Source organism: Pithys albifrons, chromosome 1 (assembly GCF_047495875.1).
Source record: "Pithys albifrons albifrons isolate INPA30051 chromosome 1, PitAlb_v1, whole genome shotgun sequence".
Lineage (NCBI taxonomy): Eukaryota > Metazoa > Chordata > Aves > Passeriformes > Thamnophilidae > Pithys > Pithys albifrons.
The window spans coordinates 70,919,228-70,940,928 of NC_092458.1; the positions used below are offsets into that span (position 1 = coordinate 70,919,228).

The following is a 21,701-nucleotide window of genomic DNA, read 5'->3' on the forward strand; positions in this document are numbered from 1 at the left end:
ACCAAGAAAACTGGAAGCATTGCATAAAAGAATAACATAATCTTGTATTGCATCTACCCTCCATCCTTCCCAAAAGGAAAGATGCTTATTATTCTCATGTTTCTTTTACATAGTCTATTTCTACCAAGCAGTAGCATAAATATTGGAATACTTTAAGTGTCAGAAAAGATTCTATTGTTCATAACCTAATTTCTAACACATGCCAAAACTTCTACCATGAGACTTAAACCATCAAACTCTCATCATAAGAGCAAGTTCGGCTCAGAGAGTTATATTCAAGCATACTATAATCACATCCCTGTTCTGCTGTGTGCAAGCACCTGTTGGAGAAAATTAATGTATTAATAATTCATGCAGAATTAAAAAAAAAAATACTTGTTCATCTCAAATAGAAGAGGAAAGACCCAACAGTCAGGAGCATTGATTCCTTATGGGGATTCTTTAAATGCTTGTAAGAGAAAAAACATTTCCAAAGGTGAAAAGATGAGACAGTAAAGTAAGGAATGTCATAAATTCATTATTTTATCCTCAGTAAACTGAAATAAAAATTATTAATTGTAAGATATGTAGAGCTGAGAGATGTGCTTTTCAAGCTGCCCATACTTCAATATAATAGTAAATTTTCATTTGCTTATTTTTCCAAATTCTAAGTTTCTTGGCTCAAGTTTCCTTTCTAATTATATCTTCCAGTTAATTTTAGCCATGGAAAGTGTGAGCTGCTACCAAGATTGAGGTGAAGAACATCATTGCTTACATTAAATTATTAGTCATTTTACAAAGATAACTAGAATGTTTAGGGAAAGGCTTCAGATTTGACAGATCTCATTAATCTATTGTTTTCTAGCAAGAGACAAAAATCAATGAAAGTCTCTTTTTCCTCTGCACTGACAGATGAAAAAGAGCAGATTAAACAAGAAGCATCCTTCCTGTCAATCTGAGATTTGCAGGTGTGAAGATCTACATGAGTCACGACTTGCCACTACTTTCATGAGGTTGAAATCTCATTCTGTCTGTTGGATAACCTATAAAGCCATCCACTTACATTACTAGTAGATATTTGGTACACTTGGTCTAGAAAGTAACAAACGATAAAGGGCAGAAAGAACACAACTTTTGCACATGTATTAAGTTCTATGATAACTACGAATGAACTACCAAACAAATACATAGAAGAGTTGTTCTACTTTACAAGAGAAATTAAGTACTTTTCTTTGATTTTTTTTGTTTGATTTCAGTATAGTCACTTCAGCCTTTGTCTAAAATATGGTCATCTCACTTGGATTTTATTCAGCTCTCTTAAGACTTGGTCAGTCTGCAGACACACACGGCAGCTGAGGAAAAACAAGTTTAGTCAGTTTGAACTTTTTTTCTGCTCTTCTATCAGTTGCTGTTGTCCCTTGCTACATTTGCTCTTTTGGTATCACTTTCAAGGGGTTTTTTTAATAATTGAACATTGTAAAAATGTTATGTGCATTAACTTATGCCATTATGGAAAATGTTAGAGTTGGGCATCAGAAACATGTTACAGCTCTACTAGCATAGTAGCTACAGATACCCAAAACCGTCAGAGATTATTGTACAAATACTTAATATATGTGGAAAAAGTACCACGCTCTATGAATTTATCACATTTAAATTTTGATCTATTTATCTGTGTCTTGGATAAGTATTAAAACATACACAATTCAACTGATGTGCTGCTATGACAAAATTCAAAAGTAACAAGGTATGACTGGAATCTCAGCCTGTAACACCCTGCACGTCCCTCTAGGTGTGATGAAGAATTTAATGAACAGACATCACTTCAGTGCCACAGTAACTTTCAAGACTAGCAAGAAAAACAGATAATTTTTTAAACTGTTTTTCAAAACTAACTGAACTGACATATTAAATATTAAAATTACAAGAAATGCCAAAAGACAGCATCAGTCCATGAGAAGAATTGCAAAGGTTTCAAAGAAGTCCCAGTCTGATTCATGTTGTCTTTCCAAGCAACAGCAGGGGAAACATGTCCTACCAAATGAACCATGTAGTTTGTTGAAGCAATTAGTAACCAAGAAATTTCTTTTTTCCTCTTTTTTAACAAAGTAAAAGCACCTTGAAGTAAATCAACAAGCTTAGAGGACGCAATGACTTAGACCTCATGCCCTTCACACAGTAGACTACAATCTATCTGAACTTCTGTGCATAGCTGTGCTGTTTCATTGCTATCTGATTCATTCAGGCAGGAAATTTATTTTTTGCATTACAGATGTCAAGAATCTGGCAGCATGCAACAGACAGGCACAAGACCTATGCCTTTGAGAAATCCAGCATTCTAGATAAGGATCCAAGGTCAGGATTTCGTTTGCATTAATTTTATTTTTTCACATTGCTGTGTCAGACTGTTGGGGCACATTTGCATAGTATGTCTGAACAGTCATATTTAAACTTTACTAAGGAGGGACACTTTGTGATAAACCACTTGTCCATACTTCAAGTTTTTAAAAAACTAAATGTATATACAGTTTCTCTGCTCTGCTCTCCATGACTTAAAAACTGCAACAAAAATGGCTTGAAAGGGTAATTTTATATGGCAATGAACATTTTTTAAGTGAAGGCTTCATCTGTAACACTAAGTCTATGTTTGATTTTATTCTTGTGCTATTTTGAAACATTGTCATTATTTTCTTTTGCTCAATTCAGAATGATCTTTCTCTGCCTTTTAAGAGATCTTAAAAAGCCAAAGCCAGAAACAGAGGTTTGTTAGTGTTTTCATTTCAAGTGAGATAATGTTGGCTGCCTCCTACCCTCATCATTCCCCAGCTGCTCTGTCACTTCCCATACACATTGGTGTAGCTGCAACTTCCCGTGGCACTGAAGATGATCCTAAGTGACCAGTATCCCTGGCTTGTGCAAGGCTCACATTAGGCTTATGCTGACACTCCACACAGCGACATGTAATTCTTCGTGCACTACAAAAACCTGGGATACCTAAGCAGCAAATTCAGTTTTTAAAAGCAATCCCTTGAACACTGAACATTTTATTCACAAAGCACACAACTAACTTCCTCTTGTACTTTGATTTAAAATTCTTTGTTTGGGAAAGTAAGAATGATGCTTCTCTGACCCAGTAAGTGTCCCTACTGCAGGCATCACATCACACAGGCTACCTCTGCAGGGCAAAGAAACCACTATTCATCCATCCCAAAGGGTTTTTAAGGTATCTATGTCAGGAGACTTTATAGAAGTGATTATTCCTCTCTATCAGCTATAAATGAAAGCTCAGGCAGATCAACTCACACAGGACATCTAAAGCTATGCAAGATAAATCTCAGGAGTTTTAAATATTTCAACTTGACTCGTTTTACATCCTAGTTCAACAGAAATGTTAAAACACATACTTTCTCTTCAAGCATTCGTGATCCACTTTTCATTTTACCCTACCACTCAGGTTTACCAGAATACCTTCAGGTGTCATCAATTCCCACGCCAGCTGATACAAATAAAAAGTTATTCACACTAATTCAGAATCTCTGCAATTTTGTATTTCTCAGGTTTTAGCATTTCTGGATTTCTCACCATTTGGCCTTTGGTTGTGCTCTTTTCATTTGACCTACATATAGAACAAAAAAGTGACATGAAAGGTTTTCCTATTATTCTTCCAATCTTGTTTCCCTGCATCTCAATTTGAACTTCTGATTTTGTATTGTCTGGAAGAGACTTGGTATAACTATAGAATTCATAGGGTCAGTATATACACATTTTTTAAAAAGGCAACAAACCAACATACCAATCAAACTCAGGAAACCAACATGTCGCAGTGCTTCAATAAAACAAGTAGTGAGATCTATCCCCAAGAGTTCATTGTCTTCAAAGTATTATAAAAGCAGGGAAAGATCAGCAGACACGCTTCATTATGGCAACAGGCAGTGCAATGTCCAGAAGTGTTTCACAGACCATCTTCCATGGCAAATGTCTTTTATAATGAGCTCGTTCTAGTCCAGGATTCTACTTAGTTATTTGGAGTTTTCCTACCTTTCCCAAACCTGATAAAAATCGTGATGACATTCACATATTATCCATGAAGTCTCCCTACATTAATCAGCAGAGCAAAGAAATCCCATTCACAGTTCCATTCACAAACTTCTCCATCTTACCTGGAAGAGATATTCTAAGCTATTTTGCTTCTCATTTAAACCCTAATCAAAGTCCAAATGCACTGAATTTTACCACTGACAGAGGACAAACTGTCATAGATATTCAGAAGATATGACAACAAAAATTGATCAGGAAGGTAGGTATGTGAGGTCTACATAGTTTTGTATTTTTAACTTTGGAGTCAAGTAATGACATCAGCTACTTTTTAGTAACTTCTTTTTTTACTATTGTTATTTCAAAATGTTCTGTATCAGCTCCCCAAGTAAAGTCCTCTCAGAGGAGTTGAAGTTGAGAGGAACCTTTGGAGATCATCTAGTCCAAACTCCTGCTCAAACAAGGTCAGCTAGAGTAGGCTGCTCAGGAAGGAACCCAGCTTTTGATATCCAACATTTGGAGAATGCATAGCCTACTCATGCAATCTGTTCTAGTGTTCACACTCACAACAAATTAAATTCCTGAATTTGAATGGAGCTTTTTGTGTATAAATTTGTGCCCATCCCCCTCTTTTCTATCACTGGTCATCACTGAAAAGACTCTGGTTGCGTCTAATTTATGCTTCTCTCCTAATACAGGAGATACTCCAAGTGCTCAATCACCTCTGGTGGTTCTTCACTGGTTGTTTCTCCGATACGTCCACATCTTTCTTGTACTGGAACAAAACCGCTGAGAAGTGACTACTAAATTAGAAATTACTTTCACACCCAAAACTCTCATACAAGTATGTCCTCAAATATGCCTTAACTTTGGCATTACAGCAATGGAGCAGGTGGCTCTTCAGGTGTTACCATCATGAGCTCACACTGAGCCCATCTCAACTCACAGGGGCTATACAAGCATACTTTGCACCAACTGCCAATATATGATTATTGTTTCTACTGGTATCATGTTATAAAGCTTAAAAATCAGAACAATGCAGCAGATCCAAACACTACCTCTAGGGCATATATGAGCTGGTCAGTTATTCAAACAGCAGTTCTATTCAACTAGCTTGCCCCAAGAACTGCAACAGCAGATTACTTACCCTTTGAGCTTTGTCTTTCAATTCCTGATCTTGAGCTAAGAAAGCTTGCATCCTCTTTTGGATGTCTGTAAGTTTTTCAGGATTAATTCTAATTAAAGGAAGAAAAAAAAACCCAAGAAAGTTAGATTTAATTATTAGAATATGCCAAAATAAGCCACTTTAAGTTCTCAGGATTATCTTCACATCTTTTTCATTGCTTCAAAATGCATGAAGTTATAATCACTCTGAAACAGCACAAAATGGAACCATACTAAGGCTGAAACATACACTCCTCAAACAAATAATACAGAAAAGACAAATAGCAGCTCAGACGCTTCATTCAGATACAGTTTTCACTAAAGGTGGTGAATCTTCTTCTAAAGCAAATCAGAAATAAACTTGATTTTATAAAAACACTGAAAAAATACAGAAGTAGCATAAATGAACTGCAGTACTACTGTAAACTAAGACCAAAGTCTTCATCAGGAAATTGTCAGCACTTTTAAAAGCCTAAGTAAGATCCACTGTGCTGGGAATACTTAAATTTAAGTACTTCTTGGAAAAAACAGCCAGATGAGCAATAATAAAGGACATTGAGATTAAACAGATTGTAAGAGCTAATCAAGATTCTGATCAAGTAAGTAACAGTGACTGTACTACAGAAAATGTCATTAAACCTAGTAAAAAGATACACAGGTCCTCTCCCCAATTCTGAATTTTCACACTTATTCCAGTGATACCCACATTATTGCAATTTTATTTGCCCAGATCTTTCCTCATCTACTCCTAGTTTTGGTCTGCTAGTGCCACGCAAGGGTATCATCCAACCTACCAGACATGGTAGGAGGTTACCCCTCAAGCAGAGGTCAAAAGAGATGCACAACTACCACATTTCTTAATCTGACTCTTGCTGCTGTGTGCCATGTCATGCCGTGCTGTACACCAAAACACTGCCCCTGCTGAAGGAGTCAAGGGGAAAAAAAAAAGTACAAAATCATGTCTCTTCACATAGCAGTAAGTTGGTCTAAAGAACATGACTGATGAAAATAACATGCAAGAAACATTTTATACCCTTTTTTTATAACATGACTGTGATCATCTATTATCCTTAATAAATATGAAAAGCATAGGCATCAAGCTAGATTATCTCACAATTTCCATTTCTTAACTGCTCAGATACAGACAGGGGAAAACTGCAGTGTACACAGGCTCCATTTAGCTACAGTTTCAGTGAAGAATCAAAAAACTGAGTTCCAGTTTTCAGTCAGTACATAATTGGCTCCAAAAATGTAAAGATGTAAGAAAGAAAACAGGAGGCATGAAAAATTGAGTGGGGGACAAACTGACCAGCAAATCTTTGAAATACAATGATACAAAAAGTTAAGAAGGGATGGCAGGAATAAAAAAAAATTAACAGAACTCCAGTAGTAAGACAGTCCAGAGAAGTGCTGGGTTGCTGCTAAGTTATGGGAAAGCTATTTAGATATGACCTCAAGGTCCTTAAATTAAGCAGTGCCTTTTTTCCCTTGTCTTCACTCAAAGTGACAGCTGCAATCAGACAGCTAACAACAGCTACAGCAGTCAAAGCTCACACCAGAATCACCAATCACAGGATAACAGGTACTCAGATAAATCAGCTGAGGCAAAAGAAACTTGCTCCATAGCAACTAGAGAAAGTAAAAGCACTTAGACTCATAGTTGTATGCATTCTTAAGAATTCATCTGAGACAGATTAAAAAAAAATCTATGAGACAGGTCAGGTAAATTTGGTGCTCATATTCAAAGGCAGCAAAAAAAGAAGTTAAACTATTAACTTTTTCTTGATACCAAAAAACCCCTGATTTGTAAAGACCCAAAAAAAATTAGCAAATACACAATGGCTAACATAGCGTAGAAGCAAAACATTACTCATCAGTCTGATTATCCTCCATAGCAGCATTAGCAGGTTTTAAGAATAGGAAAGAAACAGCAGATGTCATATTTGGTAATAGCAGAACATCTGGCAGTTGTACAGAGAGGTGGTGGATTCACCATCCCTGGAGGTTTTTAAACTGAGACTGGACGTGACACTGAGTGCCATGATCTGGTAAATGGAGGAGTTGGACCAAGGGTTGGACTTGATGATCTCGGAGGTGTTTTCCAATCCAATAAATTCTATGATTCTATGATTCTCAAACTAGGGAAATACAGTCTACATGAAATCTTATAGCAGTGCAAAACTGGCATTAAAGCTGCGCTCAGAGAGTAGTTGAGACTGCCAACTACTCTCTGCTGTCACTGTCAAACTTAAAAGGGACACACAGTTCCAACTCTCACCTGGACCCCATTATTCTCTATGACGTGATTATTGTAGGAAGTAATTATTGAAGAAATAGGATTCATTACTTACAGGGGACTATATGTCATGGAGGCTCCAAGCATAATACACAGTAACATAAGAAAATGTAGACAGATAAAACGCAGGAATGTTTTGTTGCCTGCACATAAATTTTTTGGTAATTTAGTTGAAATTTGCAAGAAACAGGTTTGAAAACACAAAAACCCCACAAGATACTTCACAGCACAGCAAAATAATGTAGTATAAATCTAAGGAATGTTAAGCAAGAACATGGTGCCCCAAGCACATATTGAGATTGTGTTTGTCAATGAATGAGTAAATTTGTAACACTGAATATTCAAAAAAAGTAGCAATACTGGATTCTCTGCCTCTCCAATACTGTATCATGACAGTCACCCACTGTCATCTTCCTCCCATGCTGGAATTCAAACAGTGAGAAAGCTGGTCAGTGTTAAACTGGATTTTGGCCTTAACAAGTTTGCATATTATTTCTTTCTGAGCAAATAAAACTCTTTACAATAAATTATATACATGTAGCTATTTGGGAAGACAAACCTAAAAGCTAAATACTTAAATGAATTTATAAGCTTGCCTAAATAGCTAAGAACTAATGTGCTAGAACCAACCATCCAAAAACTTGAAAGGGATTTTATGACATTGCCTGTCATTTAAGCAGGTTGTTTCTATCTTTCCTCTGTGATCACATATCTTATCTTTAAAGAGCAATATAACTTCTTGAAACTGATGTTTGTCTAGCAGTTGCATAAATGGCCACACTTGACTGTGTCATGAAGCAAACATAAACCCAGCTTGCTTAGTCTTATGAACAGATGAGACAGCACTCTTCAAGTTCCTGAGCTGACAGGCAGTTTGATTTCCTCTCATTTTCCCTGATTTTCATACCATGATACAAGCACTGTTTTAACCAGATATTCTGTTTTCCCCATTCCTCTCCAGAATTTAAACAAGAAAAATCAATAACCACCAGAAAGACCATGCTGCAGTGATGTAGCAAAACCACTTCCATATTCCACCCAGCTTCCAAGCAGCAGCAGGTTTTGCTCTGTGCTCTCAGCCTAGAATGTGGCTCTCTATGGTTACACTTGACATCCTGGAAGACTGGAAAGAGGAAGAGCTGGGACCTAAGAAAGGTTGCTCGGAGTTAGTGGCATCAATGTATTGTCCTACAGCAATGATGGTAATTGGAAGGCAGCATGTTTGCACAGATCCCCCAGTATTAATACTAGTAGCATGTGGAATACATAGGTATTCTCACTGTCAGGGGAAAAAAAATGGTGCTTTATTGTTGTTATTGCTGTTTTCCTCAAAAATGGCTTTTTTCTCATAATATTGAAAAAAGCAGTATTATATCATGGGTGTCTACATACTTGCACGTCCTTTGGTAAAATTTTCTGGACACAAAATTTGTTATGATAGCCCCTAGGGAAGCAGTTCTTATCTTACTAGCCAAAAAAATTGGATGTGACAAAGTAACCTCCAGGCATTATCAAAAATAATTTCAGTTTACACCTTCCATGTAAAACTTGGAAATTACAGACTCCTTAAAGAAGGTGCATACTATTTAAATCTTTTGGAGTATCTTTTTGCCATATTTGAATGCTCTAAAACACAGTACTTATTATAGCATATTTTGAATTTTCTCTTTCTCTATTTGAACAATGAAAAAGTTATCTATTGTTAAAAGCACTAACTGTAAACTGGAAGCTTGTCCTGACTAGAAAGGATTGGCGTACTAACAACCTCTATAGGGAACTTTGACTTAAAATTGAAAATTAAGAAAAGAGCCTAAACCCCAGTCTTTTGAATATTCAGGTATTCAGGAAAACAAAGTTCCCTCGACCTCTCCCTTCAAATTATACAACTTTTTCAGAAGCTCTCTCCAAATTAAAAAAGGAACACTCAGAGCTGCTTGCAAATCAAAAAATATAAAACAGGAAAAGTAATAGAGTTCTTGCAACCACTGTATCAGACAACAGCTTAACAAGAACAATAAAACAAGCACTTTAATTGACAGTTATGTTTTAGAAACAAGCTTTTCAGCAAAAACCTTTCAGAGTGAATTTCAGAAACTTGAAGAGTTAACTCTGTTGGTAGTGAGTAACGCTCATTATCTTCCTACTCCCAAGTCAGAATTCTTCAGAATCTATAATTAGGTGAATAAGCACAAACAACACCACAAGACTTCAAGAGAAGACCTGGAACATGATCCATGGGGTTGATGCAACTTCAATAATTTACAAACTGACAAAACACACCAGGGTTGTTTTAATTGGGAAACTGGCTAGAAGTAATTAAATTGAGGAATTAAATTAGTTTGCAAATCACAAGTAATTACATGTATAATTTTTTAAGGATTTTAGTTAGCCTCTTACAAGTATGATGCTAAACCTTTAAATCCTAACCACACAAGGCAGGCAATTCCAAGTAAAAGCATTCCCCCTCATTACGTTGTTACAAATACTATTAAGGGTTGTTTTGCAGATTGAAAAACTGCATCTTGGAGCAGGCTCTTAAAATATATTATCAATCAAAAGCTCTGACTTTTCTAATAATTATTCTGCTTAAGACTCTTGCTTAAATGTATTTATTACACATATGCCCTAGTGGCTTGGTACAAGAATGAATTTTTGGGTGTTAAAAAAAAGTAAGAGTATTTTCCATTGAAATAACACCAGATCAGCAAGAATATGTTGAGATGCAGCCACAAAGGTCTCTCCAGAGAGACATCTAACTGGAATTATAAATAGAATACGCATTTAATGGGGGGGAGATGAAAAATTTGCCCTATTAAAAAGGGATTATTATCCTCACACAAAAATACCTACTTTTATTTACATAGATAAATACAGACTAAAGAGGTTTTTTTAGCATTTCCTATTATAAGCTATTCAAACAACTAACAGCATTACTGAAGAAGTTAAAAGCTTGGCTGAAAAGAAAGGGGAAACATTTATACTGTGTATGAGATCAGACAATAATTTACTGACTATAAAAATAAATTATTTGAATAACTACCATTTCAATAAGGAAAAAGAAGATTCTTTGCTTAGATACCTGTATCTTCACATTCAAACCACATTCAAACCACAGCTCTTCAAAGCGCAACAGTCCTAGTCTTGCTCATACTCACTTTTACAGTTACCTTTCTACCTCATCATCCTTCTCTAATTTCTTCTATCTCTACTCTATGATTTTGGCATGGTGTGACCAGACCTAGGCAAGCATTCAAATGGAATCAGGCTTATATCCCATTTTCTGGCTTGTTTTCAATTCTTCTTCCATATTTTCTTCCCATTATCTTTATTTTTTCAATTAAACATTAAAATGACAGGCTCAAAAAACAATGAACTCCTGAAAACTCAGTTCTATTTGTACTGAGAGCATAGATCTTCATAGGTTTCCCCTGGAATACACTCTCTAGTATGTTTAGCCACATCTTTTATTTCCTGTCCTTCAACTAACTGGTTCAGAAAGGGCATGACCAACTGGAGAAATAGTCTAGAACTAAAGAAAAAACAGATAAGAGAAACAAAAATGATAACAGGTATAAAAAATCACACATGAACAGATTAAAGAAATTGTAATTGTTTAATCTGCAAAAGAAAAGAAGAGAGAGGATGATAATGTTCAATTACATAAAAAGTAGCTGCAAAGAGTAAGAGAATACATAATTTTTCATATATTCTTGGCACAGAACAAAAGAAGTATTTCATTTAAATTACTTACAAGGCTTATCAGACACTTAAAGAAAAAATGTTAGTGGCAAGAACTATTGAATATAGACAAGATTTCTTTGGGAAATAGTGAGTCTATTAATTTGCATCTGATAAGAATGATTTGTGCAGCTCATCCTGCCTTTGGGAATGGCAATGGAACAGGAAACCTCTCAAGGTCTTTTCCTTCTACAACACTACGAAAACTGATTTCCACAATTTGTCCAGCTCCAGGCAATTCAAGCACTTTATCAAGACTGTCATAGACTCATCACACATTATTCTTGTAGAAAGAAGGCTGAATAACAGACAGGCCATTAGTCACTTACTTGATTTCACTGATAGGTACTTTCCTCTGTGCCAGCTGTTCCACCATGCCTTTTTCTTCTGAGGGAAGCAATACTAACAAAGCTTCACCACCTTCTTTGTATCTGATCAAAAGGGGAAAAAAAAAGGAGACCTCAAGCAAACATGTAAAAATTAGATTTCTTCTTGATGTTTTCAATAACTGATGAGAATTCACAATTGCTTCCTTATAAGCAGTCCAAAGAACAGACAAAAATCCTCACTTAACAAAGATGCAAATCAGTTAAGTGACTTGCCATTATCTCCACTTGAACTGATTTCAAAACTACGCCTACAGACCTAAACATCTCAGGCTACACCATGGATTCAGATCAGTGGATCTTTTCTTCCCTCAATCTGAAATATGAGTGGCAACCAAATGGCACCTTACAGTACCAGAAGGTCCAGCCATTTGCATCCACCCTTTATTAACAGGCAAGACTTGACACTGGGTAAAAACTGATTCTCCTTTTGCATAGCCTGCAAGTCAAGGAAGGGAAAGCATATGGAAGTGTGATTTGATTTCAAATAACAATTCCTCCGTGCATGTTCAGTAAAGGCTACTTCTTCTAACAGGTCACTGAGGCAACACCAAAAGAAAAACATTAAAACAGGAGCTCTTTCATTTCCAGAAGCAGTTTCCACATGCAAAAGAACAGAGACAATCAGACTGATCTGATAAGATTGTATCTAAAATTCACTCTTCAGTGCATTTAACAGCTGTATCATATGTAGATGAGTTGGTAATTACTTAAGATACATGGTTGGCAAAGTCATAAAAAATCTGCCACTTCATTCTCAAAGCATCTTCTCGTTCCCTTTCTTCTTTTGTAAGAAAATTTCCCTTCCTACTTTAGGCAAATTTAGTGACTGAAGGACACTAATGTAGAAAAACTCCCAACAGCATTAGTAAACAAACAGCACAAGAAGTATTGTAAGTTCTACTGAAGAAGGAGTAATGATAAGCTTGCATGCATTATCCAAGTCTGTATCTACTGTAACACATGTACTGTTTCCTCATTTATAGTTACAAATAGTTTGTAAGAGTACAGATTCATAGGATAAGAGACTATTGCAGAGTCCTTCATTATGAAAAAAACCCAAATAAATTTTAGAAATATTCCAAAATTGGACAGAATCTAACAGATGAGAGCAATTTGCAGGACAAAGCATAACAAGAGTGCTAAGTTACCATGCAGAGCAGCTTTACCTCCCTTCTCTAAGGAGGCCTGATGGCACAGAAGGATGTTCTCAGGCACACCAACAAGAGTTATACCATTAAGTGACAAAAATCATTTCAGGTGGAATACAGGGAGCCACATTTCTCCACGGATAAACAGTTATCACTTGGCAAAAAGAGTACTGCAGAATTGTTTGAAAACTATAAACACTATCTGTCACAGCATAGTAAGCAATGCAAGTAGCAACAAAATCTGCAGTTAAAACAGTCTGACAGCTTTTATTACAGCTTTCTGCTTTCATTTGATGAATTTCAAAAATCAAAACAAAATGCTCTTGGATGCCTGGGATTTTTTCCCCCCAATGCTCTCTCTACACATGATGAGTTTGGAGACTGAATTTTAAAGATAATTTACAAATGTTTAGTAAATGTTTTCATCACAAAATTTTAACCCTTACCCTCCAGATTTTGAAATTTTACATGAAAATAAAATTGATACAAGAGTCTCTGTCACATACGAATGCCATGTAAATTTACTGGTTGTACATGGATCGTTGGTACCATACAAAAACTATACTGAAATACCAGCTTGTAGAATCTTTCTGAAAAAAAATGAGTTCTAACACAACACATATGCTTGCTTTAAGGCAACTGATTATCTTTACCAACTGCACAATAGGACATAAGTCACTGCTGACCAATATCCCATGAATATTTGTGCCCTTTATACAGTAATTGAGGTTGGGAATGACTTGCTTACGCAGACCAAGTGCACCTTTTAGGAACGGTCTACGTATTTCAACCCAAATAAATTCTGGATGATACACCCACAAGGTGGGTGCCTGTCAGACACAGTCACTACCTGAATAAGCAATGAAATCCTGGAAAGCCACTGAACCTTAGAGGACCTTGCATTTTATTGTAAACATTGATAATCATAGTACTAAGAGAGCTAATTATTCATCAAAAGAACTTCAGCTCTCAGAGCACTGTTAAAAAGCAGGATGAAAATATTCTCTTTTATCTACCAGACAGGAACACGGAGATAATACTGCTGTCAATACCAGTCTCACCAACTTAGAGCACGGAGTAACACACAGTTCTGACCTTCTCTTCAAAGCAGATGACAGGAAAGGAAAGATTCCAACAAAAGCCATGTGAATGGTCTGATATCTGGAAGGAATGTCTGTTTAGTCTCCTAACAATCTTCATCATTTGTCGAGAGGAAAAGTCTTGATTGTACTATAATAACCCCTCCAAGGAATGATTTTTTCAGACTCCTTGGGGTTAGCCAAAGGCATGAAGTGATTTGTGTAGTTTTGTTGCTTGTGGCATTTCTTATCCCAGAGTGTCTGACTTGGCATTCCTTAATTGTTTCATCACCATATGTCTTTTATTCAGTGTGCAACACACTGTGAAAGGTGACTGTCATATGAATCACAGAAAAAATACTCATCAAGGGTCAGAGACTGCAGATATCCTCTCTACAAGCCACAAACCCAAACTCTGGAGTGATACAGCACAGGAAATGTAATTCTGTATTTGTTTTGCTTTTATAGCTTTCCTGCAGTATCCGCAAATGCACTTCAAAAATAGGATGCAGGATCAGATAAACCTTCATTCTGATTCTCATAAGGTGGTCTTGTGCTACTAGTGCTAAACTCATTATATGCTGAGTCAGTTATCTTTTCAGAAAGTACAGATCCTAAAGGCACATCTCACAAGTAATTCACAAAAAGAAAACATGCATTATATCTGATATCTATGGACAACAACTATTTCAATGCTCACATTAAATCTTGCAAAGCCTTTCTATAGACAAAAGCGTACTATAGCTAAGTAAAGAAACAATCACATGAAAACAGACAAAAAAGAGAGAGAGGTTTTCAAATACCTACTAGGAGAGAAAAAACAACACAGAAATATTTTTCAGAGCTATGCCTTCAGATATTCCAAGGCACTGAAAGACATCTGGTAACTATTGATGCAGTGAAATCCCTTTCCTTACATATTTTGGAAACATTCTCTTTTAAATGCCAGTAGTTTAAATGTATTTGAAGTTAAGGAGGAACAATCTTTGCCCATTTTTATATTGTGCCTGTGATTTAATTAATTAAAACAGGCAGTTTAATAATAACATTTTTCTTCAGAGCTAAACATAAAAATTAATACATTACACAATTGATAAAGCTAAAAACCAAATGATCTTAAGTACCATCTGGGAAGGTTTGCATCTGCTCAGTGTACCCAAGGGACATTCAGGTAAAGAAAGCAAAATGTAGCCTATAAAAAAGCAGTTATAGTTGGGCAGAGTATTAACTTATTTCTCGAGAAAGAAAAGAAAAACCTCATAATGTGCTATTCTGAAAATTACAGTGTTAAAGATCATCTCAAAAAAGAGAGGTTGCAGTGGAAAATTTAAGTTTTTGAAAGTGTTCTCTCATACTCAAAACTTCTGTATTTGCAAACTTAGGAAAGCACAAGCTACTAAAAACTGGCATAAACAGTAACTAAAAGAAAACCTGAATCTGCAAAAAATTTATTTCTGTTACTGTGCCCAGAACATAGGAGAAAGAAATGTCCCTCAGTATCCTACAGGAATAAAACTTGCCACTTAAATAAACAAAAGAACGCTTCTGTAATTATTTTCAGCAGACAGATAAAACCTTTAAACCTTCACAGATAAAGCAGTGAGGAATGAATCTCAGCTTCTGCAATTCTTCAGCAGGACTACTCCTTCTGCAGATGAGAAGACATTAGATGTTCCCTCCATTCTTGCTAACTGCATCCTTCAAGTTGGCCATCATCGCCAAAACCAAACATCTGTCTTAAAATGCTAATTCATTCTGGTGATTTATTATTCACCAACTATGCCCTTCGGCTCTGCTGAAGAAAAGCAAATTAAAATCCTCCAAGTAATCAAACTTCCTTGGTGTAGTAATTGATAATATTACTTATCTTGTTGTCTCCTCAAGGTGACCAAGAAACAAGAGCAGAGACTTATCTTTGCATTGTGATTTTAACAGTCTCTTAGGATACAAGATAAAATTCATTCCACTTCTATGGAAAATTGCATCCTACATGCAGAAAGTCTTTGGGGGAAAAAAATTCACATAATTCCAGTTCCTATCTGTCTTATTTTCTAGCATCTCCTGTCTTCAATGAATACTACTTGGGAAAAAGTAATGTCTCTGCAACTCAGTCTTGACTTACAAGCAAGGAAACTGATAAATCATCATTAGCACTATAAAGCAAAGAGCAGGAACATTATATTTACACTGACTGCAGATGAGAAAAAGAAAGATGCCTACAATCAAGGGTAAGAACCAAAAGCAGGACAAGAAGGAAGTGGAATAAATTATTTAGGACAAATGTGATACTTCCCAATTAAAAATAGAGAAAAATGGTTTAATAATGTTAAGAATAACATTTCCATAGCAAAGAACCAAAGTGTTGTCAAATAGATTCTATCATGGTGAATAGACTATCCTCTTGATTTTAGTGTTAATTATTTGATTTTTTTTTGGTATGAAATTAAACTATCTTAAACTCCTGCTAAAAACCACTCGGAGCCAACAGCTTGAAGAAATAGCATGCAACAATCCAATGGAGACAAGATGAGAAAAAAATGCTTTTCATGCAGGCCAAACAGACACTCAGTTGTTGCCTAATCTAAACTATCAGACTCAGTTGACCCCTGCATATGTGTGTATGGTCAACCTTTGCGCATGAAGATTTGGGCAGGGCTCTCCCCACCTGGGTGCGCCCTTCCAGCCTGCGCTGTGGATTTTTTAGGTGAGGTACAGCATATGCAGAACTGGCCCCACCGTTTAAGTCCTGAGGTCCATCTGTCACGGCCGAGCGAGCTTGGACAGTGACAGTGAAGTCCTCGGGACTGTCACAGCACCCGGTACTAACCGGGGCTGACCCTGCTGAGCATCCGAGACGTGACGGGATGGGATGGCAGGGAGGCATTGAACTTCCAGGGGACGGTCCCCACTGAGACTGGAACTCAGGTCCTTGGGATTCAGAGTCCAGAGTGCTCTCCTTTACACCACGGGACCGCCCCTACCTGCATATACCTCTAGCCAATACAGAATTACCATGATAACAGAGGCAATAGATGAAAACATACTGTGGTTCTTGACCAATTTCACCTTGCCATGCAGCTGGAGTAGAGCTTGTTCTACCTACATTCAGAGTATTCTACATCCTTCCCATGACCATTGAAACACATAGGTCAAGTGCACCACATTTTAACTGTCAGTGCCATATGAGCTGCAGTGATACCAGAATAAACAGGAATGGAAACCAACTGACTGATGGCCATCAGGCACCAGTGTTCTGTTTTAAGGCAGACATCCAGCAGGAAAAAGTCACGGAGGGGGAACCGTAAGGATAACCTACATGGGCATGCAGACCTTACAGGAAATGTTATACAGGTTGTCTTGAACAGATGTTTACAACATATTTCCCTAATATTTGTATTTCAGAAGACGTAAGTTGATGACAAATTTTAAGAGAGTTAAAGGCAGTATTTCTGCTTTGTTTGGCAAGAAAAAATAATCTATTTTAAAAACTGGCAAAGGAGAAAACTGAGATGATGAGATAATCATAGGATTTGGGGGATGAGGGTTGCAGATATAAAGATACTTGCATAACAGTTTCCTGAACTGGAATATTTCCCATTACAGAAAACACCATGTAAAGGAGGTGATAATGTTTTTGAAGATATTTACTGCACACAAACATGCAGGGAACTGTAAGCATAAAACTTTTTATACTTTCAAGGTCATCCCATCTACCACCATACTCAAAAAAAGCATTTTGTGGGGTTTTTTTAATCTGTAACTTAAATGTGACTTTATCAAGTTGACTTGATTAAAGATCTAATTTTAGCCTAACTGGGCTAGTATGGATAGCATTAACACATCTTGTCATCTCATCTGTCAAAAGACATGGAAGGAAGTAGGGTACCACTGCAAAACTTGTGAGCTTAAATCAAAGCTGCTTCCTAAAAAGTCTTGCATTCCAGCCTACAAGCCACCTTCAGACACTTTAGCATTGCAAAAACTCTCCACAGTAGATCCCTTCAGAGAAAAGCAATAGGGCACCAAGGAAGCCAGATCAACTTCTCAGCTGCGACTCTCTCACCCAGGTGAAATCTGCTAGAGGGTTACCAGAAGCAAGAAAGAGACTGTTCTCCTTAAAACATACAGGTCACTAAGTTAAGCATTTGCAATAGCATCAAAACCAACCCCAGTTAAGCTGCCTGATTTTGCACATGCATTATAATACACTCTAATTATGTATTTTCACTCTTCCCTTTGTTCATCATACATGCTAGCCAAATTATTAATACAAAACTATTTAACAGTTACATCCACTGTGAAGCCAAGTTATTAATCATTAAACACGACCATTTATTCACTACACACCATTCCCACTCTCCTCCAAACAGAAATATTCTGGATCACTTGATTTTGCAACAATAATGGTGTTTAAAACTTTGCATATAATTTTAGTTTCCATAAAGAATCCAGAACAAAACAATTCCATCATGTGAAAAAATTGATGAGCAAAATACAAAAGGCAGGACAGATTCCTGCTTCTAGAGGAAAGATTTACCCCTGCATAGACTGAAAAAACATGGCAGTGAATTGTTAGCTAATAACCTAACAATGATGCTTAATATAAGATGGATTAGGAAAAAAGTTCAAGTGAGTCAAGTTCTAGTATTTATTGCATGTAATTTATATTTAATTTTTAAATTATTTTCCATTTTCTAATAAAATAGCTACAATAGTGAAGGAAACATTTCATTGATGCAGGTGTTTGTGTTGCACTCTTTTTATGTAAAGGAACAATATAAGACATCTATAAAAATATATCCAAAACCTATCAAAATGGACAGTTTTATTCCAAGCAGAGCTATTTCATTCTGATACACATACAAATAAATCTGTTCACCCACACACTATCCTTCAACAGAAACTAATATTCATATCTACTCCTAAGGCCTTCCACAGAAATATAATAATTCATTTTTTTGTTTTAAAATTCAACTATTAAATCTGACTAGGCAAACTACCATTTCTAAACATATTTCTTTAAAAAAGTAACAGTTTTACATCTCCAATACCGTGCTCAATTCAGGCAAAACATTGTTTCCAATTATACTACCTTCTGGGCCTTCTGACATGATGAGGACTGGTGAAATCTAAGCTTCAAACCAAGAAAACATTATTTTTTCAAGTACAGGAGCAAGAAAGGTTTTATCCACTGTTTACCATACCTTCTACATTGCCAGGTTTCTTTCATAATGTGTTAATTGGCTTTGAGAACAAAAAATAAATGCATATCGGAATTTCTATCCCATCTACACAATCAATGGCCTCTTTTTGTAATAGATACTTTTCTTTAAAACAACTAATCTTTGACAAGAGGGATCTGTGTGCACTGCAAACTGAAACTGTGCTGCACCATCTACAGCAAATCCTACCAAAGCAGCCCAACAAAAATTACAAGAGACCAGAAGTGTGTTTGCTATTCACAGCTGAGCACACACAGCCAACAGCCCGTGTTCACTGCTGGGTCCTCGATTCTGCCAGGGAGAAGAGCTCTTTCCCATGGGTAGTCAACAGTCTGACATCCCACACAGCATTTAAAACAAACAACAAAATGGGAACTTCATTTTTTTGGTTGTTTTAGGTCACTTCTAATGCTTTGTTTACTTTTATTTCTCCATTGCACAGACCTTAGTTCAGTATCCCCAAAAAATTATAAGTATTGCTATTAAGTCAGAGATTGCTCCATAGTTTGGTTTTTCATTTCCTCTGATCCCTCAATATCCTTTTCCTTCTGCTGTCCAGAGAGTAGCCCGTTTATACCTATTGCCAAGTTCCAAGAACCAAGTGGGTTTTATTCGTACCACAAAATCAGAGTTCCCTTTGTTCAGTCCTAGTGGGTCAGTGTCCCTGTTTGCCAGACCTGGTCACAAGAAACAATGGATAAGAACAAGCTCACCAACCTTATCTTGCTAGTCTTAGAATAAACTGAATTCAGAAAGGCCTTGGGAGGTTGTTGGATCCTTCAGCCTAGACTGGAAGGAATCCATTTTCCAAAGCAGCTGTGTCCACTCTACTGACTTAAAATACTTGTGTTCATTTATTTTTTATTGCAGCTTATGGTACAGTTTCATGTCAGCAGGTAATAACTTTAGCCACTTAATTGTTCAATGTACAGGAACATTGAACATTGAACATTGTACCATTCCATTATGAAGAGAATTCTAACAGATAGCACAGTGCCAGTCAGTACAACTGCAGCATCACAAGCTACTATCAAGAATGTAGCTAGGATACAGTGTTTAATTTTAGAGAATTTAATAATGTGAATTGCAAGCTAAATGGGGTGTCAACAGTTTCTTGTGACCTCCACTAGCAGCTATTTTTACTTAACTTGACTGCAATATAATATGAGATGGTCTTAATCCTGCCTTTATTTAATAATAAAAAAAAACAACAGTAAAAGCGCTTCAGTGGGTCTTAAAATAAATATATATATATAATCAAACAAAGAGCTGTCATTTGGCTGTACTGTTTATTCAGGATCCAGGACACATATCCCTGGGATATTTTTCCCAATTAAGAAAAAAATAATCAGGCTTTCAGCATTGAAAAAGGTATTACTAAGTCACTCACATTTTTAAATGCTTTATTGTGACATAACTCTAAAGGTTTATTAGTCCCACTTTCACACATACAATGTGCAGTTACTTAAGGAGAGCCCCAGTGGGCATTAATGAGCTTCACAGCATTATACTTCATGACAGAGTAAGATCATTCTATGACCTGCTCCTTTCACCTTTCCATAATTTGACACGTGTGTGTTCTCTACTGCTCACAACGCATCAAAAACCCCATAGATCTCGTAAGCCTGTACTCCCACCTCTCGGGCTCTGATCATCATACCAGCCCATACAAAGATGGTAGGTAACAGAGTTTATTACTTTGCAAATATAGACTTTCATTATTCCATTTCTTTTCAGAATATAATTTACTAGAAGGAAAAAGCATACACAGAGCTAGACAGAACTTGCATGACTGTATGCACACTATGTTTAACAACAACAACAAAATTACATTTACTTCCTAGTTTAAGCAGCTAAGAAACCTAATCAACTAGCCTGGATTAAATTCCGTCAGAAGTCTGAGCCAATCAGACCTAAATCTCATATACAGCTCTGGACACCACAGAAAAAAACTAGAGAGCAAAGAGATTTATTCCATTTAACTTTCCACTGTCACTTTCTTTAAAAAAAGACTCCTGACAGAAACAATCCCTAAACTCAAGTAACAGCTTTTAATAGTCTCCTCTGAAATAAAAAAAAATTAAAAATTAAGCAGAGGGAGGAACATAATGCTAGAAAAGAAAGACATTTATTACTGAGACTTGCCAGCATTTAGGTACATCTAAAATAGAAGATATTTATGTATGAATAAAAAGATAAAGGAGACTTTTCTGTGTCTTGTCTCATCAATGCAATCACAACTGAAAGAAAAACATCCCTACATGTTTCCCTCATGCCATAGAACTTAGAAATTATGTTTGGAAAAAACAGCAAAAAAGTGAACATCAGTGTGCTCCAAAAATCATTATCTTTTGCTGTCCCCTAGTGGCACTGTAAATTGTTTCACAAAATTGATCAAAGAATACTTCCAATGTAGGCTTCACAGGTTACAGAATAGAAGACATCCACAGAAACTAAAAGCCGAAAGAAATCCGTTTTGCAGGCAATTGCTACAAGCAGCTTTTACTTAGAATACTTGAAACTAAAACCCACAGGAAAACATTGTGATCAAGAATTTTCAAAGAGATTGTGTGGCAGAAATTTAGGCAAAAATATTTATGTCACTGCCTATGATACTGTCAGTATTTTACTGAACCAGTTAAGACTTAAAA

At 36.4% G+C, this 21,701-nt stretch overlaps 1 protein-coding gene across 1 annotated transcript in view; it reads right to left on the bottom strand.

The window, feature by feature from the left end:
- Nucleotides 1–21,701, bottom strand: part of DDX10 (DEAD-box helicase 10) — a 168,255-nt gene that overhangs the window by 125,032 nt on the left and 21,522 nt on the right. Inside the window, exons 10-11 of the mRNA XM_071554622.1 lie at nt 11,542–11,643; nt 5,162–5,249 (exon numbers count right to left, since the gene is read on the bottom strand). Of these exons, the coding sequence (XP_071410723.1) occupies nt 5,162–5,249; nt 11,542–11,643 (190 nt within the window). The remainder of the gene's footprint in view (nt 1–5,161; nt 5,250–11,541; nt 11,644–21,701) is intronic.